The sequence below is a fragment of the Aedes albopictus genome, chromosome 1 (genome assembly GCF_035046485.1).
Source record: "Aedes albopictus strain Foshan chromosome 1, AalbF5, whole genome shotgun sequence".
NCBI lineage: Eukaryota > Metazoa > Arthropoda > Insecta > Diptera > Culicidae > Aedes > Aedes albopictus.
This window is the reverse complement of record NC_085136.1, coordinates 167,048,561-167,075,272: the sequence shown is the minus strand read 5'-3', so window position 1 is coordinate 167,075,272 and position 26,712 is coordinate 167,048,561. Positions and strand designations below refer to the sequence as shown.

The following is a 26,712-nucleotide window of genomic DNA, read 5'->3' as shown; positions in this document are numbered from 1 at the left end:
TATTATTGCTAGAACATTTGGAACGGTGGCAGAACAGTACACCCGCCTGAAACGTGAAGCAGCAAAGGTCGGACTGGTGGTGAATGCGGCTAAGACAAAGTACATGCTGGTAGGTGGGACTGAGCGAGACAGGACAAGCCTTGGCAGCAATGTTACGATAGACGGGGATACTTTCGAGGTGGTAGAAGAATTCGTCTACCTCGGTCCCTTGCTAACGGCTGACAATAACGTGAGCCGTGAAATACGAAGGCGCATCATCAGTGGAAGTCGTGCCTATTATGGGCTCCAGAAGAAACTGCGGTCAAAAAAGATTCACCCCCGCACCAAATGTACCATGTACAAGACGTTAATAAGACCGGTGGTTCTCTACGGGCACGAGACGTGGACGATGCTCGAGGAGGACATGCAAGCACTCGGAGTTTTCGAGCGACGGGTGCTAAGGACGATCTTCGGCGGCGTGCAGGAGAACGGTGTGTGGCGGAGAAGGATGAACCACGAGCTCGCTGCACTTTATGGCGAACCCAGCATCCAGAAGGTAGCCAAAGCCGGAAGGATACGGTGGGCAGGGCATGTTGCAAGAATGCCGGACAACAACCCTGCAAAGTTGGTGTTTGCTAACCATCCGGTTGGTACAAGAAGGCGTGGAGCGCAGAGAGCACGATGGGCGGACCAGGTGGAGCGTGATCTGGCGAGTGTTGGGCGTGACCGACGTTGGAGAGCTGCAGCTGCAAATCGAGTATTATGGCGGCAAATTGTTGATTCAGTATTATCATGAATTTGATGTTAACTAAATAAATGAAAATGAATGTACAGCCCCTAAGGAGACTGTTTCAACCAGGTGCGCGACGTCAGACATACGATAGGCTTAAGGACGTTAGGGATAAGTTCGATAGGCATAGATAGGATAGGCATAATGGACGACCGGCGTAATGGACGTTAGGCGTAAAGGACGTTCGGCATAATACAGTCCGGATTCGCTGGTTGGGTCACGACTGCGCCCCGATTAGCGAATCGTGTTCGTTCGTTGGGGCTACTGACAACTGATACAGATGCTGTAGACACATGCAACTGACGAGAAATACGTCACCAAGCACTCGCAAACTTACACAAACGTTCTGTATACTGCCCTGAACCGCATATCAGTCCTATTTGCAAAAACACCGAGTTGTGATACAATGTTTGTATATACTAAATGTTAACTTTTTATGTTGAATCATATGAAGATGGATGTTCTACTATGTCATCATTAAGTTTTAAATAAATTGATTAAAACGATTAAAAAGGCGTGGTGGGACTAATATGCGATTCCTTTGCTCTAGCATCGGCAAAGGAACCGCATATTAATCACACGCGATACATAAATTTTGGATTTCCAAAATGCATGAAAACCACAAAAACGACTGTCGATGAGTGGAAATGTAGTTTTAGGGAACATACAAAAATTACGTCCCAAAATTAGGGAAACGGGGTGGGTCTAGAAGTTGGTGATAGGGAGAGGACGGTCTAAAATTACCGAAAATTAAGTGAGTGTTTTTAAGTGGAATTTGGCCTAGAAAACGTTCATGTATTACGTAACGTAAACCTATAACACTGTAAATCATCTCTCTTGACACGTTTTAACATTATTTTCTTGTCAATTTCTTGATTTTGCCTTGGCTGACCAAGCCATGTGGGAAATTACACTGTTGAAAATGCTTTGGCATCCATGTGCACAACAGAACATGTGCTCGATGAACAAATTGAGATTTGAAATCATGAAAAGAAATTCACGTACTCCGGTGAGACTCGAACTCACGACTCCCAATTCGCTAGACGGGCGCTTCTATTCCTTCAAGCTACGGAGTCACTCGACTATCTCCGTCGGCAGTAGGCCTAGAACTGAACTCGATTCCACAATCGCACATGGTTATCTTCTTCTCACAATCCAAACCTCCTTCGGATGAGATTAGATGAACATCTAACACATACATACACTGTTGTGCACATGCATGTCAAAGCGGGAGAGGAAGTTATTTTTAATTGTTGAGAGATTCGGGCCTCCCAATCACTTATTGGTATGACAATTAGTGTGCAGTCGGACTCTCGACGGGTCGGTCCTCTGCCGACCGAATATGGTAAGGGAGACCGTAGCACCTTACAAATGTTAATTTCGTGATTTTGCTTTGGCTGACCAAGCCATGTGGGAAATTACACTGTTGAAAATGCTTTGACATCCATGTGCACAACAGAACATGTGCTCGATGAACAAATTAAGATTTGAAATTATGAAAAGAAATCCACGTACTCGGGTGAGACTCGAACTCACGACTCCCAATTCGCTAAACGGGCGCTTCTATTCCTTCAAGCTACGGAGTCACTCGACTATCTCCGTCGGCAGTAGGCCTATAACTGAACTCGATTCCACAATCGCACATGGTTATCTTCTTTTCACAATCCAATTGATTGATTTGTCTTTATTTAAGAGACTTTCAGCCCTTGGCTGGTTCGTCTCTTCACAATCCAAACCTCCTTCGGATGGGAGGACCGACCCGTCGAGAGTCCGACTGCACATGTTGCAAAGATTGACTTTTATTATGGTTGATTAGATGGGACTGACATGCGATTCCTTTTCGTATGGGACAAACTGACTTGATATTTTTTCATATAGGGTATTGTACCATTTGGGCAGGTGTACCTATTTTGGGCACTTGTCGCTATAGACGAATTTCGCGCCAACTCGACCAACGGTTGGCAGCACCCTCTCAGAATCGAACGAAACTTTGTGGGCATAAACAATAGGTCTTTCTAAGCAACTTTGCATATTTTGTTTTACGAAATTTTTCAAGAGTAACATTTGAAGAGGGCCTAATTTTTTTTCTTAGATTTTTTTCAAATCGATGTAACTCAAAAATGACAAGACCTACAAAAAAGTGTTGTATGGCGGACTATCGTGAAATTCCATGAAGTTTTTTAGAAAAATATCCAAAAAATACAAAATTATTTCCAACACTGAAAAATAAAGGTTTTAAAAATTTAAATCGATATTACAAAAAACCCTATGTTCTTAAATCGATGATTTTTTTTTTCTGGAGAAAGTTATTTCAATTACCTACATTTTCTCCAAACAATGTTGCTGTGACATATTTAAGGAAAAAAAGTTTTTCTAACAAAAACTTTTTTCATGTCTACATTGAGTGAATATTTTTCATCGTGTTTCGTGCCAACATGGCCATATATAGGTTCAGTAGCCTCTCATCAACCAATGAAACTTTCTGGATGTTTAAAAAATTGTTTAAGAATCAATTTTGCATAATCTAACATTTATCTAGACTAACATTTGAAAAAGGCGTATTAGGGTGGCCCACACTTATATGAATAACATAAAATTCGAAAAATGCCAAGGCTTACCTCCTGTTTCAGTTGTTTTGGACTCCCAGAAGCTACGTTCAGCATTTGAGCGAAATCGATTTAGTCTAAAGGGTGATACACAAATTATGTCACGCGAAATTCGACCTTTTTCAACGCCCCCACTCCTCTATGTCACGCTTTTTGTATGTGACATCACGGTTGTTTGTATGGGTCGTCATGTTCTGAAAAACCTCGCCCCACCCTACCTCCTAAAGCGTGACGTAATTTGTGCATGGTCCCTAAAGGAGCGCTCAACGAGCTTAAATTTTTTTTTTGTTTGTATTTATGTGTATTTTAACTTATGCTAATTCTACACTTACGAGCTTGAAGTTTGTATGGGAAAACTTGGCCAAATGTATGGAGAAATCTTAAGCTTTTGATTTTTGCCGCTAGGTGGCGCTGCAAGTGTTCAACTAATGAAACCTTAGCTATTCTTGTAGATGACGACATGTCGAACAACTTTGTCGAAGACCGCAAAGTGATCCGAAGCTTGTTAAAAATGTATACCCTAGGTAAAGTGAGGTGAAACATTATTGTCGTTTATCCAATACATGTAAAGGAATATCAATAATGAAATCCCAATGCTTCGCATCACTGACGGATCACTTACGGGTCTTCAACAAAGTTGTTTGGCATATAGTCACCTACAATAATACCAAAGTTTTTATTAATTGAACGCTTACAGCGCCACCTAGCGGCAAAAAACAAAAGCTTAAGATTTCTGCATACATTTGGCCAAGTTCTCCCATACAAACTTCAAGCTCGTTGAGCGCCCCCTTAGGGGCCATGCACAAATTACGACACTCTTTACGAGGGGAGGGGTGAGGTTTTCAGAACGTGACGACCCATACAAACACTGGTGAGGTCCCATACAAAAAGCGTGACATAGAGGGGAGGGGGGTAGAAAAAGGACGAATTTTGACTGACATAATTTGTGTATCACCCCTAGACTAACTTGATTTCGCTCAAATGCTGAACTTAGCTCCTGGGAGTCCAAAACAATCGATACAGGAGGTAAGACTTGGCATTTTTCGAATTTTATGTTTTTCATATAAGCGTGGGCCACCCTAATACGCCCTTTTCAAATGTTAGTCTAGATAAATGTTAGAATATGCAAAATTGATTTTTAAACAAATTTTTAAACATCCATAAAGTTTCATTGGTTGATGAGAGGCTACTGAACCTATATTATGTTGGCCATGTTGGCACGAAACACGATGAAAAATATTCACTCAATGTAGACATGAAAAAAGTTTTTGTTAGATAAACTTTTTTCCCTTAAATATGTCGCAGCAACATTGTTTGGAGAAAATGTAGGTAATTGAAATAACTTTCTCCAGAAAAATAAAATCATCGATTTTAAAACATAGGGTTTTTTGTAATATCGATTTAAATTTTTAAAACCTTTATTTTTCAGTGTTGGAATTAATTTTGTATTTTTTGGATATTTTTCTAAAAAAAATCATGGAATTTCACGATAGTCCGCCATACAACACTTTTTTGTAGGTCTTGTCATTTTTGAGTTACATCGATTTGAAAAAAATCTATGAAAAAAAATTAGGCCCTCTTCAAATGTTACTCTTGAAAAAATTCGAAAAACAAAATCTAGATTGAGTTTAAATAAGGGCGAAAGTAACATGAGAGAGTTCTCTTCATCGACTCTCTCTTCTTCAAATTAAAGTGACAAGATGCAAGTATGGTTGCACTTTTTGGTCATAAATCGCTAGGTTGCGATGCAATCTAGCGTCTAAGTGTAAAAAAGTTCGATTGAATGTGCATCTTGTCACTTGAATTTGCAGAAGAGAGTGTCGATGAAGAGAACTCTCTCATGTTACTTTCGCCCTTATTTAAACTCAATCTAGAAAAATGCCCACAAAGTTTCGTTCGGTTCTGAGAGGGTGCTGCCAGCCCCATTGAAGGGTTGGCGCGAAACTCGTCTATAAGGGGCTGTCCATTAATTACGTAAGGGTTTATGGGGGGAGGGGGGGGGGGTTGAGAAATCTTACGCGCCATACAAAAATATTTGGGTTCTCATACAAAAAATCTTACAAGGGGGGGTGGGAGTGTCGAAAAATCGTAAAATTTTCCTTACGTAATTAATGGACAGCCCCTAACTAAGTCAATTTCAAACCGATTGATTTGAACTTTTGTACAGAGTTAGGTACTGCACGTGCCTAACTCTATACAAAATTTCAAATCAATCGGTTTGAAATTGACTTAGTTATAGCAGCAAGTGCCCAAAATAGGTACTGCTGCCCAAATGGTACAAGACCCTAATTTCTGAATAAACTAGTTGTTTTTATCTTTATCAAAACCGTCGAAAATGCAAATGGGACTGATATGCAATTCAGGGCAGTATACAGGACGTGTGAAGCTACGTCGGTCAGATGTCAAACTCGTTTCGATATCGATTTTTAACATTGTCAGTGCTTTTTATTTGCCCCAATCAGTTAACATTCTACCATAAAGGCAGCCCATCTAACGAGCCTTCAACGAACGAATCGGCACTGCATGGCATTCTTTTAAACACCCACTATATCTAACGTTCATTATGCCTAGCGTATGTTATGCCTAATGCCTTTATGCCTAACATACTTATGCCAAAAATCTTTATGCCTATGTTCTTTATATTGTTATCGTTGTGCTCAACTTCCAAGGTGTTGGAAATCATTATCAATGAGGCCCTTCTATCCAGTTGCAGAAACTATATTTCTACGGATCAACATGGTTTCTTTCCCAAAAGATCAGTTTCGACTAACCTGGTAAGCTTCTTTCAACCTGTCTACAAAATATGGATTCTGGATTCCAAGTAGATACTGTGTACACCGACCTGAAGGCAGCATTCGACCGAGTTGATCACGGGATATTACTCGGAAGACTGGAGAAAATTGGAATGTCATCATCGTTTGTCCGCTGGTTTAGGTCATACCTCACAGGGCGATCTCTTTGTGTGAGGATGGGACCAGAACATTCAGCACTATTTCGTAACCTCTCCGGAGTTCCTCAAGGCAGCAACCTTGGCCCTTTGCTTTTTATCATTTTCGTCAATGAAATTGCTACACTCCTGCCTCCTGCCCAAGTAACAATTTGTATCCTTTCTGCTCTTAGACATTATTTATTGAGGTTTTGTCATGGATTTGCTAAGCCCTTTAAGGTTTGGTGATGCAGTCTAAATTGCCAAGCAGCTTTAACGATACAAGCAACTTTAAAACACTTTGTAGTTATCTAGAAATTCATTGAATAAAACTTATCTGCTTGCCTTTTCGCTAAGCACAATATTCATTGTAACCGAGCTGTAAAGAGCGTATAAAAACTTGGTTTAAAAACCTATTTCTAAGCCGCAGGCATATCATGTCTTATCAGCTTTAAAACCAGATAGATTACATAAAGTCGTAATAAAGCCAACTTAAACCTTTTTGGAATAACCACTGGAAGCATTAAAGCTAGCTAAGGAGCTAGCAATGCGATCATATTTTGATTGGTAGATTTATGCCACACAAACAGAAAAGGAAACAACTTTGTTTTATTCTATTTGATGTAAATCTGATGGGAAAATCTCTGGCGGGCTTAATTTTTACAGCTTGGCGGCCAAACTAACCTTGTAATGCGCTTTTGTGACCGGGATTTCAGAAGCAACCGATGGGTGGTAGGGATTGCATCATTTGCTTTGGCTCCGGCATCATGGTACATAGTTCACTTTTATGTGAGAAAAGCCAGATGCAACCGGTGTACGATTGATTTTCACTGTATGCTTACCATGCGAGCAAATAAAACAGCTTAGAAAATGAAACACCACAGAAAATTTTGCGAAAATGGTTTGTTTACATTTCGCAGCAGCAGCGACTTCTTAAGAGCATACACTCTAGGTCCACATTTTATAAAACCTATTTGTGTTTGAGTAGTGCACAAATGTATGCGTTAAGAATAAGTAGGTATACGCTAGTCTTCGCACCGTATTCATAAAGTACAGCAACTCTAGAACATGTTGCTTTTGCACCTAACTGATCTTAAACAATCTCAAACAAAACTAGGAGGGTTTAACATGACGGCAACCATATTTTTCAACACGATGATCAATTCCTGCTTGGAAATTATGTTCGCCATGTTGATGTTTGGATTGTGATTCGAATGCATAGTTTAGTAAGCTGGAATAAAATTGTTATTTTTAGAATGCCCAAATCCTCAAAATGGCGTTGCGCTTTGCCTTATTCAGAAGAATTTTAATGTATTACACCGGCAATCTTTTTTGGCATGAATTTATATGTCATAGCATCAGAGATTTCCTCCGTGAAAATTGAAAACTAAATATTATTGACATGGATGACCGACATAATTGTCGTTTTTTGAATATCAATAATTTGCAATTGCACTGCCAGTTTATGTGATGATACTTGTTTAAGATTTGGCTTTAATAGTTTAAGACTTTGGCTTTAATAGTTCTTTTAAGATGTTTTTTGAACTTTTAAACGGCTTATTTGTTTTCTTGCAACCTACAAACAGATCTTATCTATGCTGTGTAGTATACTACAAGAATATACCATAGAACCAAGTAGCATGTTCAACGTTTTAAGCAATGGTTTTAACAACCTCCTGTAGGGTGGGCCCTTTCGGGTTTAATAGGGTTTTATCATGGGTTTATTAGAGCTGTTAAAACCACTAAGCTTTAAAACAAGTTTTAATGGTTAGATTATAACAACAACTTGTATTCTATAAGAAAACTAAAAATGTTACTTGGGTGGATGCCGCATTTTTTACGCCGATGACGTGAAAATCTTCATGGTCATCAAAACCCTCTTCGATTGTGTGGAACTGCAAAACCGACTGAGCAATTTCCAAGCGTGGTGCGTACGAAACTTTTTAACATTAAGTATCGGGAAATGTTACGTAGTCTCTTTTCACCGAAAGCTAAAACCACTGATCTTCAACTACAGCATAGGCGGACAAACACTTCAACGAATGGAGGATGTTCGAGACTTAGGTGTCACTTTAGATAGTGGGCTTACGTTTCGGACACACTACACAGACATAATCACCAAAGCTAACAAACAGTTAGGATTCATATTCAAAATATCTAAAGATTTTCGAGACCCTCTATGTTTGCGTTCACTCTATTGCTCACTTGTACGTTCAGTTCTAGAATTCGGGAATGTAGTTTGGTGTCCTTATCATACTACTTGGATAAAACGTATTGAAAAGGTACAGAAAAAATTTGTAAAATATGCTCTACGAAATCTTCCGTGGCTTGATCCTATAAACTTGCCGCCTTACGAAGATCGCTGCCGACTTTTAGAGCTCAATACTTTGGAGCAGAGGCGATTCAACGCTCAAGCTGTCTTTGTTGCTAAAATTTTGAAGGGAGAAATCGACTCGCCTTTAATCTTAGAGCAAATCAATATGTATGCCCCTGAAAGAAGACTCAGACAACGTGGTTTTCTCCAACTAGGCGCGCGCAATGGGCAGTACGGTGAACATGATCCGATAAGATATATGTGCTCATCTTTCAATCTAGTTTTCGACCTTTTTGATTTTAATATGTCCAGTGATAGTTTTCGTTTTAAGTTGTCTCAAAGACGTTAGTATTTTTATTTAATTTTTGTACACGGTAAAATATTTTATAAGTGTTTTAGTTTTATAGTTATTCATTAAGACCTGTGTTGTGTCAGATGAATGTAAACCATAAATAAATAAATAAATAAATAAATAAATATTCAATGTGGTAATATGCCTCTCGAGAAAAATCAGAATATGGCGATTATCTGCCTTCGGCTTCTGATAAGCGCGGAAGTTACTAACCATAACAACGTGACCAGTTTCCAATAGAGTTCGATCTCATTACATGCACGGTAAAAAATCTTCACGCTGATATGAGAGGTTTGGCACTTGAATTCGCACTACTTGCCTATCAATTCGGTATCATTTGTATATCATTTTGAAAGTAACATCCAATGCCTCTTCAATTTCAATGGAACATCACTTCAATACGCTGTTGACAATGTTTTGATTTGAAAACGAAAATAAAAAAAATAGTTGTCCCTGTTCACCCCAACCCAGATTTGATACTCGGACCTTGACCGTTATGATGTCTAGCCTTACCACTACTCTACTTCACAACTGTTAGAAAGATGTGAATCGAAACGAAACACTTTCTACCATCTGTCAACTAGATTTTCTTTCATGTCTAAAGCAGTCATTTCCAAATCAAGAACTTTTCACATCAGATCGTGTAGCTTTGTACATTAGTGCAAATCGAATTGATTTTCAGTTGACTTCTCCAGTGGGTTTGTTTTGGTTCTTAGGTCAACAGTGACAGCATTGTGATTTCAAAGGATAAAGCATTTCTGATCATGTTGATTGATATGTTGAATAATTAATGGATTTTTCCCTTGAATCGAGCGTGCAGAATTTTTACCGTGTGGGATTTGACAGCAAGCACACTCATCACACTGAACCACTCACGGAGAAAATGAAAAACTCAAAATTAGGTACTTTTAAACTCAATTTTGAGTTCTTTTTCATCTCCCTTTTCATGCGCTCTTTCTGTTGTTGTCAGAGAGTGAAGAGAGAAACAGCCCAACTTTTGCAGTTCCGTGCGTCAAGCCAAAACTGAGTTTCTAGCACAGTACTCAAATTTGAGTGAATACAACCTAGTCAAAATTTCGGTTGGGTGGAAAAAACGTAAAATTAGGTATTTTTTTCACATGGAAGCAAGCGGGAACAACCCAACAAAAACATCGATTCCATCAACTCAAAATTGGCTTGACGCACGCAACCCCGAAGTTGGGTGGAAAGAACTCACTTTTGGGTAGTTTCGTCTCTCCGTGCTCTTGCCGATCATCACAAATACAACCAAAAATCTCTGTCACTTCGCGAAACCCACGTGCTTTTGTTTTGGGCGGGAACATACGAACGCGAGCGTTCGACCGCCGCCGGACTCTAAAAGAAGATAAGCGCGACAATATACTCGTTTCAACTAACAAACAATAGATCTGATTTTTCAAGTGTTACATCTTCTTATTTCATCCCCCATAATTGATATTCTTACCTCTGTCCAGCAGGAAGCGCAGCAATGGATTCCCGTCGATTGCGGCCGAAAAGCGTCGGTGGAACCTTGCTGATGGTGACGACCGAATGTCTCCGGCCTCCGGGTTGCGGCGCTGGTGAACTGTACAATGTGGCCAGGAACGCTTGCTCGCGGGGCGACGGCCCGGAACCTTCCCCACCGCGCTCCGAGAGGCGTCGCACCTGGCTGGCCGTGATGCCGCTGGTGCATGGTGGCGTTGGCAGGGAATGTTTACGGGTTTCCCGGGGGTCACGCCATGGCGAGAGGAGATATGGGTTTTCGGGTGAGTCGATATCTAAACTGTGCCGCGGCGACGAGGTGTGACTGATTTCCTCCTCTTTTTCGCAATTTTCCGATTCTTCCACCACGATTAACGGCTCTTGATTGCTGGTACTAGGCGCATGGGACGATCGTCGCAGTCTGAAGAAAGAATCTGTGTAATATCATTAGAAAAAATAAAGAGTGTGGATGTCATTAACTTGCGTCGATAAGTACAGCTTTGGAAAACTTGGGAAATGTTATTGATTTGATGAATAGTTTCTGATACATCTTTAGAGACGATTCGTTAAATCAATGGAACACAAAAGTAGAATTTATGGTGGACACAAAACAAAGTGAAGCCAAACAGGAAATTTCAATGCCTTCTAATCATCTAACCCAACCTGCCTTTAATATTCACTGGCCGTCAAAAACAAAACCTTCGGTCCATTTTTCATTTCCCAAAATGCATAGTCATGAAAAACTCCCACGGAGTAATTGTTATCCTTACCCATTTTGGCTCCGTCTGCGGTGTCGGTTCAACACCGCCTATTCAGCACCACCTCGGATTTTCTCGTTTTCGTTGTGTACGCTCCACGTTTCCGGTTTGTCTGACCGACCGGCTCGCTATGGTCGTCGTCTGTAGTGAACGTGACGTATGATATGCACACTCTGGCCGGATGTGTGATTGTAACGTTCACGAGGTTTTCCACGAATTTAAGATTAAACTTGTAAACCAATTATGCATCCGCAGAGAAAGAAATGTATCCGACTGAAAGAAGAGAGAAAAGCAAAATAATTGGTTTAATTTTCCGACTGTGGCGTTGTTCCTGGAAGCAAAAGATGTTTTAATATCATATAGTAGAATGGAAATTATGAGGGATTGGTGGATTTGTTTACCGTTACTTGGAGTTAAATTCAATCATCTGAAATGCTCTAATGTTTTTGTTTCATAAATATGATTTGATTATAATATGTAGTTTTTATTCACAGTTTTACATAGCAAAAACTCTGAGCGGAATCTGCTAGACCCAGAGAGGAAGTTTGGGGCTCTCCAGTTAGCCTAGTGGTTAAGGCTATGGATCGCCAATCCGGAGACGGCGGGTTCAATCCCTATTCCAGTCGGAAAACTTTTCTCGACTCCCTGGCCATAGTGTATCAATGTTCTTGCCTCACAATATACAAATTCATGCAATGACAGGCAAAGAAAGCCCTTCAATTAATAACTGGGGAAATCAGTGGGTTGATGCCCAAAGGATCGTGATGGTCAAGGCAATGGGTGTAAATAATAGCTCCCGTTGAGCAGATTCCGTCCAGAGATGCTGGAGAGGGTCATCGAGGGGCTCTTTTGTTTCCCCTAAAGGGCTTCATGATCCAAGTCCTTGACATCCTTTCGTAAGACCGTTAGGAACTGAAGCTTGTGGTTCAGGTATCAGTAGGTCGGCTCCAAAGGCACGTTCTCCTCCATTTGGGAAATTTGTGCCATCGCTTGTGGTTAGGGGAGGGTCATCGATGAGGAACTTGCGGGGTAGCAAAGTCCCTTAGCGTAGGTAAGGCCCCAGGTCCGGACGGAGCTCCGAACTTGGACTCAGAAGTAGCTATTGCAGAGGCTCCCGAGATATTCAGGTCTGCTATACAGAAATGCTTACACGTGGGAGTTTTCCCAGAGGTTTGGAAGTTGAAGAGCTTGGTTCTGCCACCACCCGGAGACCCGTCGGCATATAGACCAATATGCTTGATCGACACGGCGGGGAAGCGTTAGCGTAGTTACGGTATACTTCGTAGATTGGAAACTTGCATCATTCACGTACCTTTTGCTAATCTTGCTCGGATTGCTTTTCGGAACAAGGTCAGGGAGTTAAATTTTCTCCAATCTTATGCAAGAATACCAAAAGCACAAATGTCATTATTCCCGGCCACGCCTATCTTTACCGTAACTGGGGATAGGGTATGTGTGTTAGCCAGCGCAAGCTTCTGTCTAGTGTCGCCTCGTCCATTCTAAGGTATGGCGGCCCGGTTTGGGACATGGTGGGAGCCTTTGCAATAACTACTTTTAAGACCAGTTTCGCAACTCCGTCAGGACCTGGGGCCTTACATACGCTAAGGGACTTTGCTATCCCCGCAAGTACCACATCGGTGACCCTCGCCAGCCCCTGTCTCCGACTGTCCTACGCAATGAGGCCATGGACTACGATCGTGCCGCGGAAAAAGCCCCTCGATGGACCCCCCAAAATCTCTGGAAATTGCTAGCCATTACACCTATCATCTTGGCTATCATGATCCTGTTGGCATCACCCCACGGATTCACATTGGCACTTTGACAGAGACCTTGCATGCCCTTATCTCGACCTTCTGCGCGACTTTAGCAGCGGTGAACACCACCCGCTTTTCATTTTGCTCTTCCTTAGTGCGTGTTCTTCGCATCCGCTGTCTACCCCGTAGGCAGATGCGCCGCAGATCCACAATCGCTCGAGTCCACCAGTAAGAAACAGGTCTCCAATTTCAAGGGTGGACTTGCCTAGGCATGGTCGCATCATAACGTCAATATACAGTATCGGACAATAAAAATGCACCAAAGCCGTTTTCCCATACAAACTAGTCAACTTTGGATTGCCATATCTCAGTTATGTCTCAACCGATTGTTTTCATTTTTCTGTGACGAACTACAAAACATTTCAATTTTCGAAAACTATTGAAAAAGTTCAGTGATAACTAGTGATACAAAAGTTACAGATAGGTTGAATTTTGACAATAAAAATGCACCAAGACAAAAAATTATGTAGCCAAAAATACTGAAATCAAATCACTATGGTGTCTTCGACAAATATGTTTCTTGTGTGATGACCAATAAATTTGCCGAAGATACCATAGCTATCTGACTTCAGCATTTTAGGCTACACAATTTTTTGTCTTGGTGCATTTTTATTGTCAAAATTCAACCTATCTGTAACTTTTGTATCAATAGTTATCACTGAACTTTTTCAATAGTTTTCGAAAATTGAAATGTTTTGTAGTTCGTCACAGAAAAATGAAAACAATCGGTTGAGACATAACTGAGATATGGCAATCCAAAGTTGACTAGTATGTATGGGAAAACGGCTTTGGTGCATTTTTATTGTCCGATACTGTATAACTCCGTACCGTTCCAAATAAAGGTACTCTCGGTTCCGACATTAGCCAGATCGACATCTTGCATGGCCAGTGTCTCTAGCCGAATCTAACTCCGCTGGTTCGTGGAACGGCTTCCCCGTTCCACGACCCAGGCATTAAAATCACCCGCTATTACCGCCGTCCTGCCAGCGTGGCCGTCATACAGTCCAGCATCTGCGTGAACATGCATGACACTTACAGAAGAAGGCTCCGTTTACTTTGGCGATCACGAAGCCCTCATATGTAGTAGACACCAACTCCTGGACGAGGTATTTACCCGTCGTCCACATCGCCGCCACTTTTCTGGACCCATCCGCGACCTAATTGCCGTTGTCAGTGGATCCTCGGTATGGGTCTGCCATGATGGCGATATCCGTCCCCCACTAAGAAACTGCCTGACACAGCAGTTCTTGAGCTAAGTCGAAGTTGTTCAGGTTAAGCTGTGTTACTTATACTGTAATTTGTTTGCTACGGCTTTTTTGAAGGCCATGCACCTTGGACCACCCATTGGATGCCTGTTGTTTACGGATTTCCCGATACAGATGAGATAAATGTGTGGACTCGTGCAACCTTGTGCCTTCTCGTCGCATCTCACACACAGTTTGCTCCTGTCAGGGTCTTTGCAGTCCCATGGCGTGTTCCTGGTTCCAGATACCTGAAACAAAACTCCGGTGGCTCGTGGAACGTCAGATCACATACGCACTAGCCTACCTTGATCCTCCCTACTTTAACGGACTTTTTTTACGTGCGCCACTGGTAGTTGAACCAAAGCTACCTGTGTACCTACCGGCTCCTACCGTAGTCTAATGGCTGTGGCATCCACCTGCACCTCACAGTGCCGCGACGAACTCTTCCACTTCGGTGACCTCGTCTAGGTTTTCACCTTCAGAGTCGCCTCTTGTATGAGAACCCTCATCTCTACCCCTTCGCCAAGGACCTCTTCGCTCCTTATCACGCTTCAGCTCCAGGATCATCTCGCCCGTAGGACTACGTCTGATACTGCTCATGTCGGCTCCCAGATCCACGCGTCACTTCGCTTTGCTTTGAAGACGACCGATTACTTCAACTGTTTGGTATTACATAATGACAAGCACGTCGCCTTGGCGCGCTTGGCACCTTTTCTTTTACGCCTTCTTGGTTTGGCGTTCCTGATCACCTCGACATGCGGCTTTTTCCTCGTATTCTGCCGCTCGACCTTCGTCCAATGGGGGTCCTCCCCTTGGTTCGCCCTACTCTGTAGTTGCTGAGGGCCTAAAACGGTCGCAACCCCCTGTTCCCTTCCTGTCCAGTATCTCCACCGCCTGACTTGCCGGCGTGGAAGGTTTTTGAGACAAAAAACATGGATAAATTTGAAAACATGGATTTTTTGAAAATAGATTTTTCATACAATTTGAGCGTGGACTCAAGGGACCTGAACTTGGAACGCAAAAAAAAACATTGTATGCAAGACAAAATTTGCCGGAGACAGCTAGAATATTATAGCTAGTATATATTGCCTACATCTCATCAAGTAGTACAAATTAAAGGGTGCGCCAAAAGTTGTAAAACAATCGAAAGCGTTTGCCCCTAAACATCCTTGCTTTCAAATTCGGTCAACCCTGAAATAAGACGTACTCTTCATCTTATATATCAACCTTATAACGTGTCAAGAACATCTTGACAAATTAGCATTATTTGCATAGACTTTATTAAGACTTCACCAACTTGAAGGACCTGCGTGGGTTGCCTTCAATTATGGCGTAGTTTATGTGCTTTCTAAATGGATCCTTATCGTGTGATGCCGTAATTTTCAACCTGTCAGCAAAGCCATAGGCAAGTGTACTGACTTGCCCATCCACTAGCTAGCACGCTGGTCGCTGTGTTCATCCATACTACAACTTTGTGTCTGATGCAACAGGTGTTATTTCGCCCAAGGTGCTGCCCTAATTGGTACCGCGTGCTATATCTAGTAAATTTATACACTGTGGCAAGGGGACCATTGTCACCGAATAGGAAAAGTATTCTAACCCACGAAGATAACTTGCAGCAAAGAAACTATAAAGTGTTCCACACAATGGATACGTTTGCGTGTGCGTGACAGTAGTTTGATAAATGTCCTATGGGAAAACCGTCAATGTAAAAAACGCAAACCTTGGCGATACAGACACCAGGCGTAAGAGTTTGTCGTGCTGTCTATGCTGGAAGTATAAAGTCAAGTTCACTTCTTGTCCCTTGTATGCACTCGATCAAGCTTTCGTCTTCTATTTCTAGAAAACTAGAATTTTATCGCATCCAATAACGCCCTTATTGCCTGAATAGCTAACTGCAGTGTGCTCTCCCCTACTCGTAACTAGCGGAAAGGAGGGAGGCCACAGCCTGAAAATTGCTTTTACTACCCTGCAGCCAAAATCCTACGCAGCGATAGATTGGTTACGTGGTGGTGACAACCATTACATTGGGGCGGGGCTGTTCTGTTAAAGCTAAGCAACCATCCGGACCAGAGGACATGGCTTAATTAACTCGTAATGGAATTGAAGATCTTTATACGTACATGACACATTCTACCGTGACGTTACAACGTTTTGACGCATTCGTAGTCAGGTTTTCCACTATAACTCATGAAAACGAGCGTAAACCTTAAAATATTTTTTCATATTCGGATTCCTTGTAAAATTTCTGATATATTTAATCTGTTGAACATTTGGTTTTCATTAGAAAAACGTGTTCAAAATGCGCATTTGTAGCGTGACGTTACAACGCGCTAGAATCCGACCCTCTCTAACGCGCTGCCAACATCTTAAAAAATCTGCTCGGATTTTTATGATATTCGGATTTTTTTTCCACCATTGAAATTAATTGGTTTGTTCTTCAATTCAATGGAATAAGACATTTAAATTTCGGATTTGTTTTTGGATAATCGACTTTTACATTTCGTGACGTTACAACGCCCGTTCAGTTTCAAACAGGGTTCTGCTCGCGTTGTAACGTCACGAAAATGCACATCATGTTAGAATCAGAATAATCAGTCAATTTTACCAGAATTTGTGAATACATCATTGCATTATCTTCACTGCTTCAAGGGGGACTTTATTCTATTGAAAATCCGTTTTTTGATAAATGGCTCGGAGGGTCAAGTTATTGCTATCAGTAGTATGAATACTCCTTCATGAAGGTTAATGACACCGGCACCCATCTTCAGCTTTAGTATCACCCATATTCTTCTAGTTTTGTTCCAAAGACTAGCGCGCTGAGATTCATTATTTTACACCGCCAGCTATTTAAAATCACGCCATCGAGATAAGACACATTCTACCGTGACGTTACAACGTTTCTACGTATTCGTAGTCAGATTTTCCACTGTCATTTCCACTTGTCATATTCAGATTCCTTATAAAACTTCCGATATGTTTAACCTGTTTAACATAAAGTTTTCATTAGAAAAACTTGTTTAAAATGCGTATTTGTAGCGTGACGTTACAACGCGCTAGAATTTGGCCCCTTCTACCACGTAACCAACATCTTGAAAAATTTGCTCGGTTTTTTATTTTAAACTGAAAATTTCTCCCACTATTGAAGTTTATTGGTTTGTTCTTCAATGCAGTGAAATAAAACATATACATTTCGGATTCGTTTTTGGATTTTTACATTTCGTGACGTTACAACGCCCGTTCAGTTTCAAACAGGGTTCTGCTCGCGTTGTAACGTCACGAAAATGCGCATCATTTTAGAATCAGAATAATCAGCCAAAACTGCCCGAATTTGTAAATACATTATTGCATTATTTTCACTGCTCCAAGAGCAACTTTATTCTATAGAAAATCCGTTTTGTGATAAATGGCTCGGAGCGCCAAGTTATTGCTATCAGCAGTATGAAAACTCCTTCATGAAGGTTAATGGTACCCATCTTCGGCCTAGTACGACCCATATTCATCTGATTTTGTCCCAAAGACTAAACTGTTGGTATTCATTACTTCGCACCGCCAGGTATTTAGATTTTCCAGCATAAAACTAATCATGTCGTCGAATTAAACATTTTTTCAATAATTTATGCAATGACATTGTTTCAATCAAAAACGCTTTAAGATGTGCGAGCAGTTATTGAACCAAAGACATACCTGAGGATCTGCAAACCACTTAGGGGCATCAATTTCTGTGATTCCAGTGAGAATAGACCTAATTCTGACAAAAAAAACACATCCTGTTTATGTAAGAGTCATAATTACTTGGAGAGTAAGTGTCTTTGACAAATTTGTTTGATAAGTCAAAAACTTACAGCTGATTCACTATTGGATGTGGGATTCTGACACACTGGGCGACGCTAATTAAAAGTTTACATTAGTTTACAAACGATTAGAATTTCTCAAAAAGTTTTCAACAAACAAAATTTTGACTAATTGAGAAACTATTTTTTGGCAAAATTTTGGGGCACTTTATAAAAAGTTAAAATTAACACTATGGCCAAATAGGGAATTGCTATGGCGATAACTGGTACACTTACCCTAAATATAAAGTACAGGGTTTTTCAAAATTTCAACTACCACTAGTCAGCTAGAAACTTGAACCAAACGGCTTTTAAACTGAAAATTCTTGACAAGATAAACAACTTTTCCAAAGACATCAACATTCTAAAAGTCTAAAGTCTAAATAATTAGAGTCCTGAGATATATGAGTTTCAATTTCGTAGGTTTTACGTCTGTTTGTCGGTGATTCTTGTTATATCAAGAATAGATGTAACACTGATGTAATATCCATTCCATATATTTCAAGATCCTAACTATTTAGACAGTTGGTGTCCTCGACAAAATTGTTTGGCTGGCCAAGAACTTTCAATTGATGGGCCGTATAATTTCAAATCCTTCCACTAGGAGGCGCTAGAGAGCATACACATTTTTAGTTTTACTTATCTCAGGATCGTGATTAATTGGAAAGATGGTTGCTTCATTAAAGTTGTTTGGTAGATCAAGGACTTTCAGTTTAATAGCCGTATGGTATTAATTTCTGCCACACAGTGGTGATAGTTGCAAATTTTCAAAAGCATGCCAATTTTATTAATTACCCAAAACACATTCAACAAGCCGTAACTGTTTATAAAATATATCAAAAATGCTCAAATTTTGACTGATAGTTCCTCATCTTGTTATCGGTAATTTCTACAAATTTGGACTTGATTGGTTAGCTCTACACAAATATGGAGCGCTGGAACTTTAAATCCAACTATCCATCAACTGTAAGTCTTTGACCAATTCAATAACTTTGTAATTTCGTCAGTGTTTCGTCTGTTGGCTACTGATATCACAGAAATTTTCGGTTTGAGTGGTATTTGTTTACGATTAAAAAAATTTACAATATCACAGTACAATTACATCGTAGATTTTGGCCAAACACCATCTCCCTCGTCCTTCAAAAGTCTACGTTGTTTATAAACGGGCAATGGTACGCAATTTATAAACGATATCTTGAAAAAGAGCTCATACACAACGAGAACGAAACTGTTTTGAATATAGAACTACGTTTGTCCAATTCAGAAGCCGTCCAAGCTACAAAGATTTGGTCTTTTCCACAGAACTTTTTTTTCGTGACGTTACAACGCAAACTTCAACCAGGTGAAACTCAGGCTTCCGTGAACCGATTTTCTTTCTTTTAGTCTCATTTGAAAGATCTTTTCAAGTACAAAGAGCATACAAAATTTCAAATTTGTAACGTTTTCCGTTTTAGAATAAAATTTAAAAATGTTGATTTTTCGTGACGTTACAACGCAATAAAAACCCATACTATGATCAGCCATATTTCAGAGTTGTAATGTCTTCCGATTAAAAATCTTTTTATGCTAAAAAATCCACATACATTTGTCTACAAATGATGGAAGACTTTTGAAAAATCAGTGTGTTGGTGTTTAAAATACGACAGTTTGGATGAAAAGTGTGCCTAAATGACTTAAAATCACGATTATAATGTTAATCTTAATCGTCGTTCAATTTATATTTATTGTCATAATAATATCATGTCGAATACATTTTTGGATGGCAAAAGTAATGTAGAATGTGATAAAAATTTCAAATATGCCATAACACAACTTTGAAAAATTGGTATTGATGATACGGGGCCCGTAGAATGTGTCACATGCATGCAAGTCTGAACACTAGCAATGTTTATGCTTCATAATGGAGAGTTGTGGTAGCACGCTGGCGCTGTAAATGCCAACCAATGTTCCCAGATTATAGTTCCGACAAGCTGTAATAGTTCGATGACAAATGATGGTCATAATTTCCCAGAGTTATACAACCGAAATTCAGTAAGGGGCCGTCCATAAATGACGTAGCATTTTTTGGCCAATTTTCTACACCCCCTCCCCTCTCCAGGCCTATTTTGCCGTACCTAATACATGACTCGATTAGCGTAGAGGGCAGCGACTATGGGTAGTCGCGGACGCGCTGATTGCACGTGGTTGAAGAAGACCTGGTACTAAACATTCGGGGAAGAATATTGCCCAAGACCGACGGTCTACTATACGCTCAGCGCTGAAGAAAGGCTACTTCGTTGCCAACAATATATCGGGGTAGGTATCTATATGGTGGCAGAGCTGTACACCAGCCTGAAACGCGAAGCAGCAAAGGTCGGGCTGGTGGTGAATGCCTCAAAAACAAAGTACATGCTGGTAGGCGGAACCGAACACGACCGGATCCGTCTGGGTAGTAATGTTCGCATCATCAGCGGAAGTCGGGCCTACTACGGGTTCCAGAAGAAACTGCGGTCGAAAAAGATTCACCCACGCACCAAATGCACCATGTACAAAACGCTAATAAGACCGGTGGTTCTCTACGGGCACGAGACATGGACCATGCTCGAGGAGGACCTGCAAGCACTCGGAGTTTTCGAGCGACGCATGCTAAGGACGATCTTTGGCGGTGTGCAGGAGAACGGTGTGTGGCGGAGAAGAATGAACCACGAGCTCGCTGCACTTTACGGCGAACCCAGCATCCAGAAGGTGGCCAAAGCCGGAAGGATACGGTGAGCAGGGCATGTTGCAAGAATGCCGGACAACAACCCTGCAAAGCTGGTATTTGCAACTGATCCGGTTGGCACAAGAAGGCGTGGAGCACAGAGAGCACTGAAACTTCAGTCAATTCTGCGCCATAAGTGAGCAAATAAACGATCAAATTTGTGATCACTAATATGGAGTAGAAGTTGAGATTTGCATCTTACTAACAACAGACCAATGGCGAACGATTTAACCACCGTGTCCGGCCATTATTGGTAAATAAGTTAATAAATTTTTAGTTTAAAATCGTTTTTTAAAAAAAAACTACAAAAACCTACATTCGAATTGGATGACGTTCGGACAACTAACTACTTCAATCAATTAACTACCTACAACTGACTAGTCAGTGTCGGTCGAGCCTCTGCCCTTTTATTGATTTATCATTCTGTTTTGAATTCCACACTTGTGTGTTTTGTCTTTCGTTGGGCGGTGTTACATGCAATTGCTCTAATGCATTAAGCCGATCATTAATGCGGTCAAGAACACCTTGCGCATCATTTGGGCTTGGCATTTTTATGTTTAGTTTATTAAACGCTTTTATTAAATTATACAGAATTCAAAATTAAATATTCGAAAATAATTGAACGTTATAAGTTTGTTTAAGATATACTACACTTCACTTCACCTACACTACACTTTATTTTCTTTCAACCTGGGATATAACGGAATTAATTACTGGAATTCCAATTTTTCAGGGAACATCGGATGAATTAAGTAACTGGATTACAGATGTAGATAATTTAGTAAAGGCCTACCAAATCAACGCAGGTAGTACTGTCGCACAGAAAAACAGGTTTTATGCTATTTGTACAGTGATCAGGAGAAAAATCAAAGGCGAAGCCAATACGGCTTTAGTGAATTCGGATGTTAATATAAATTGGAACCTGATTAAAAAAACGCTTCTGACTTTACGGTGAGAAACGGGATCTCACAACTCTGGATTATCAATTGATGAGTGTAACTCAAGGAGGGCGAATTTTGAAAGTCTACTTTGATGAAATATGTAAATAAACTTTTATCATTGATTGCATGGCAAATTAAGACTAATGCAGCTTATAGTCATCCAGATGCTTCAAAAGCAATGATTGGAATGTACAATAAGAAAGCGATTGATGCCTTCATTAGGGGTCTGGATGGTGATCTGGGGAAATTTAAAAAAAAAATATAAGCCAGACTCATTAGCAAATGCTTATGCATATTGCATAACGTATCAAAACATGGAATTAAAAAATAAAATGATTAAACCTAGAAATTTTATTTCCGAAAAATTACCACCCCCAAATCCAAACAAAAAACCATACAGGATACCAGGCAGTACCCTTGTACCACATTACCCAATACAGAACAGACAATTACCACAGCATAATATAACATATCAAAACAGGCCATATGTATATGAATCAATTCCCACCTCATATGCAAAGTTTTGTTCCAAGACCACAATATTATCAATTCCCTCAACATATGATGCCTCCACAAAGAGCTGTATCCCAGCAATTACCAAGAATGCAATCAATACCTCAACCAATATCACAGCCTAAACCACAACAAGTGAGTGCACCTAATCCTTTCCAACGTGGACCAGCTTCAATGGATGTTGATTCGTCTCTGCAAAGCAAAATGGTAAATTATGTCAACAGGCCTCGAAACTACCATATCGAATATGATGATTCAGAGGAATATTTCAAACAGCTTCCATATCTAGCAAATGTTGAATACCCTGAAACGCCTTTATTTGAAAGATATTGTGAAAATATTGAATACCAACAACCACATGATGAACAATATATTACTGAAGAACCTAAAGATGAAAATGAGTTACATTTTTTAGAGTAAAATCATCATTGCCATATTTTTAACATTATGGTAATGGTAAATTGGAAAACCCACTTCGTATTTTAGCTGACACAGGATCAAATGAGAATTTCATTCATCCGAAGTTTGCAAAAATATCCCATGCGGTTCAAAATCCTTTTTATGTTTCATTGGTAGGAGGAGATATCAAAATTGACAGCTTTTCACAAGGTAAAATTATTGCACCATACTCGAATGTTAATGTGAAACTTTTCCATATGCCGAAGCTAAGAACTTTTGATGCAATAAATGGTCATGACACACTCAAAGAAATCAAAGCTGTTATTGACATGTCGAATGAAAAATTAATAATTGATTCAAAGTTTGAAATCCCTCTATTGCAGCGTAAATTACAAATGCTCAATCAAATAGATATTCGAGATGAACATTTGGAAACACATGAAAAGGAAAAACTGCATAATTTGTTGGAACAATACAAGGATTTATCTCAACCACCTAATGAAAAATTGACTTTCACGACAAAAGTGAATGCTGATATAAGGACAATTGATGATAATCCCATATATTCAAAATTGTATCCTTATCCGCAAGCTTTGAAAAATGAGGTTTGTACTCAAATTGACAAAATGTTACAAGATGGGATAATGAGACCATCTAGATCGCCTTATAACTCTCCGGTCTGGATAGTTCCTAAGAAGCTAGATGCTTCAGGGCAGAAAAAATATAGACTTGTTATTGATTACCGTAAATTAAATCAGAAAACCATAAGTGATAGGTATCCAATACCAGATACCTCCACTATTTTGGCAAACTTGGGAAAAATGAAATATTTTACTACCCTTGACCTTGCCTCTGGTTTTCACCAGATACCCTTGAGTGGTAAAGATGTAGAAAAAACTGCATTTTCAGTAAACAACGGAAAGTATGAATTCGTGCGTTTACCGTTTGGTCTGAAGAATGCCCCGGCCATCTTTCAGCGTGTGATGGACGATGTGTTGCATGAACATATTGGTAAAATTTGTTATGTCTATATTGATGACATAATAGTATTTGGAGAAACTTTGGAAGAACAATTGAGCAATTTGAAAATCATTTCGGAAACTCTTCGTAATGCAAATTTAAAAATACAATTAGACAAACCTGAATGGCTAAAACCCGAAGTCGAATTTCTTGGATTTATTGTGTCCAGAAATGGATTGAAACCAAATCCAAAGAAAATTGAAAGTTTTCAAAATTATCCAGAACAGTAGTTTAAAAGAATTACGTGCATTCCTTGGATTAGCCGGATATTATAGAAGATTTGTGAAAAATTATTCAAAAATTGCTAAACCATTAACTAAACTTTTGAAAGGAGAAAACGGCCATCGACAAATTTCTAAAAATGAGTCAAAAAATTTCAAAATATCATTGGATTACGAAGGAAAGAAAGCTTTTAAATTGTTAAAAGAAATCTTATCTTCAGAAGATGTTTTAGCGTTCCCCGATTTTAGTAAACCCTTTTTACTTACAACCGATGCTTCAAATAAAGCAATTGGTGCTTTTTTGTCACAAAACTTTAACGATGGAGAAAGACCTAATTACATTTATTTCAAAAACTTTGTCTACCACAGAGGAAAATTATGCAACCAATGAGAAAGAGATGCTTGCGATAGTTTGGGCATTACATACTCTAAGGAATTTTATTTATGGTCATAAAATAATAATCTATACTGATCATCAGCCCTTGACATATACAATTTCTCCAAGAAACAATAATGCAAAACTCAAAAGATGGAAAGCTTTTATTGAAGAGCATGACCATGAGATTTGTTACAAGCCTGGTAAAGCTAATGTTGTCGCAGATGCTTTGTCCCGAATTCAAATTAATTCACTTACTGCGACTCAACACTCAGCAGAAGATGATGACAGTTGCTTTATTCCATCTACAGAAGCTCCCATAAATGTCTTCAAAAATCAACTATTTTTCAAAATTGGAGCAAGATATAGTTATGGCCTTGTAGTTCCTTTTGATAATTATAAACGACATATTTTTATTGAGCCTAGATTTTCAAATCAATTTTTAAAAGAACAGCTAAAAAAATTTCTGAACCCAAATGTAATCAATGGTATTTATACTGATGAACCAATAATGGCTACAATACAGGAAATCTACAAAGAAACGTTCAATCCAAGATTAATAAAAGCTAGGTTTTCTCAAATCAAGGTACAAGACTTAAATGATCAAGAAAGACAATTAGAAGAAGTAAAAAGGGTTCATCAATTTGCTCACCGGAATGCAAAAGAAAATTCAGAACAATTGTTAAAAACTTTTTATTTCCCAAGAATGACTAGAACAATAGAAGAATTTGTTAAAAATTGTGAGATTTGCAAAACTGAAAAATATCAAAGAAATCCACAGAAATTTATATCTTTTAAAACACCAATTCCTAATCAACCTTGTGAAATAGTTCATGTAGACATATTTACATATGATCAGGATAATTTGTTTCTCACATCTATCGATAAATTTTCTAAATACTTGAAATATAGAGCAATAGAAAGTAAATCATTGTTGGATATTGAAGATGCTCTATTAGATTTAATGCATGAATGGAATATACCCAGAATAATCATTATGGATAATGAAAGTTCATTTAATTCAAATGTAGTGGAACAACGCTTGAAAAATTTAAATATCGAAATTTATAAAACTCCAATAAACAGATCTGAAACGAATGGACAAATCGAACGTTGTCATTCTACCATACGTGAAATTGCAAGATGTATAAAAAAAGAATCACCAGAAATCGATGTTCCTCAATTAATTAGATCAGCCGTACATAAATACAACAATACAATCCACAGTTTTGTCAAAAACACTCCACACAACATTTATATTGGTGAGATAAACAGGAATTAAAGTAAACAGGAAATAGACAGAAGAAAAGCTAAAAGCCATGAGAATGTTATAAATCTTTATCAGAAAAAAAAAAACGAAAATATACAAGACAAAACCTATCCAGTTTATGAACTAGGTTCTTATGTTTTTGAGAAATCTAAAGATATTTCAAAAAGAAAAAGTAGATATAAAAAGATTCAAGTTAAAGAAAACTTTGATACGTATATTATAGATACTCATAATCGAAAAATACATAAGATGAATATAAGAAAAAACTAATATGAAAATATGTTAATTTATTCTATTTTCAGATTATCAATATATTCCATGTTTTTGGTTAAAGGAGATATACAGATTCATAACCTGAACAAAAATCCTTTGGCAATAATACCATTGGGAAAAGCCAAAATTAAATTAGGATATGTAAGGATTGTACAACCAATAGACCTTATGCAGTTACATAATATAATCCTCAAATTTGATGAGCTGGTAAGAAAAAATGTTTATAATAATAACCTATACAGATTATTGGAAAATAGAAATAATTTATTATATCAAACATATTTAAAAATTATTCCATATAACATTCCACAATCTCGTGTAAAACGGTGGGACACTATTGGACAAATCTTGAAATGGGTTGCTGGAACTCCTGATGCTGAAGATTTGAGCATAATCAACAACACAATGAACGCGTTAATTGAAACCAATAATCAACAAATTTTAATCAACGACTTGCAAAAAATTGAATCCCGAACAGTCAAATTTATATTTATATAAAAATAAGAAATTTCCTACAACAACAGAATATCCCTGTTATATCATTTGAAGATATGTTGACCAGAACCAGTACACAAATTGCCATGAATAGCACGCACGTAATGTATGTGCTGAAAATTCCTCAACTTTCGAATGAAACCTACAACTATGAATACGTAAGTCCTTTGATTCAAAACCAAACTAAAATTCATATTGAATCAAGCTACATTCTTAACAATGAATCGCAAACTTTGGAAACATCGGCATGCAAGGAAGATTCTGAGTATTTTTTATGTGAATCCAAGACGATAAAACCAACAAGCCCATGTATCAGAAATTTTGTTCTGTCACAACATGCAAACTGCACATTTGAAAAGGTGTATTCAT

At 39.0% G+C, this 26,712-nt stretch overlaps 1 protein-coding gene across 2 annotated transcripts in view; it reads right to left on the bottom strand.

Annotated features, from left to right (window-relative positions):
* The window catches only part of LOC109412181 (serine/arginine repetitive matrix protein 2), a 198,044-nt gene that overhangs the window by 5,731 nt on the left and 165,601 nt on the right, over positions 1 to 26,712 (bottom strand). For both annotated transcript variants that reach the window (XM_029862054.2, XM_062845750.1), the window contains exons 3-4: positions 11,217 to 11,477; positions 10,430 to 10,880 (exon numbers count right to left, since the gene is read on the bottom strand). In XM_029862054.2, the coding sequence (XP_029717914.1) occupies positions 10,430 to 10,880; positions 11,217 to 11,220 (455 nt within the window). In that variant the 5' untranslated portion in view covers positions 11,221 to 11,477. The remainder of the gene's footprint in view (positions 1 to 10,429; positions 10,881 to 11,216; positions 11,478 to 26,712) is intronic.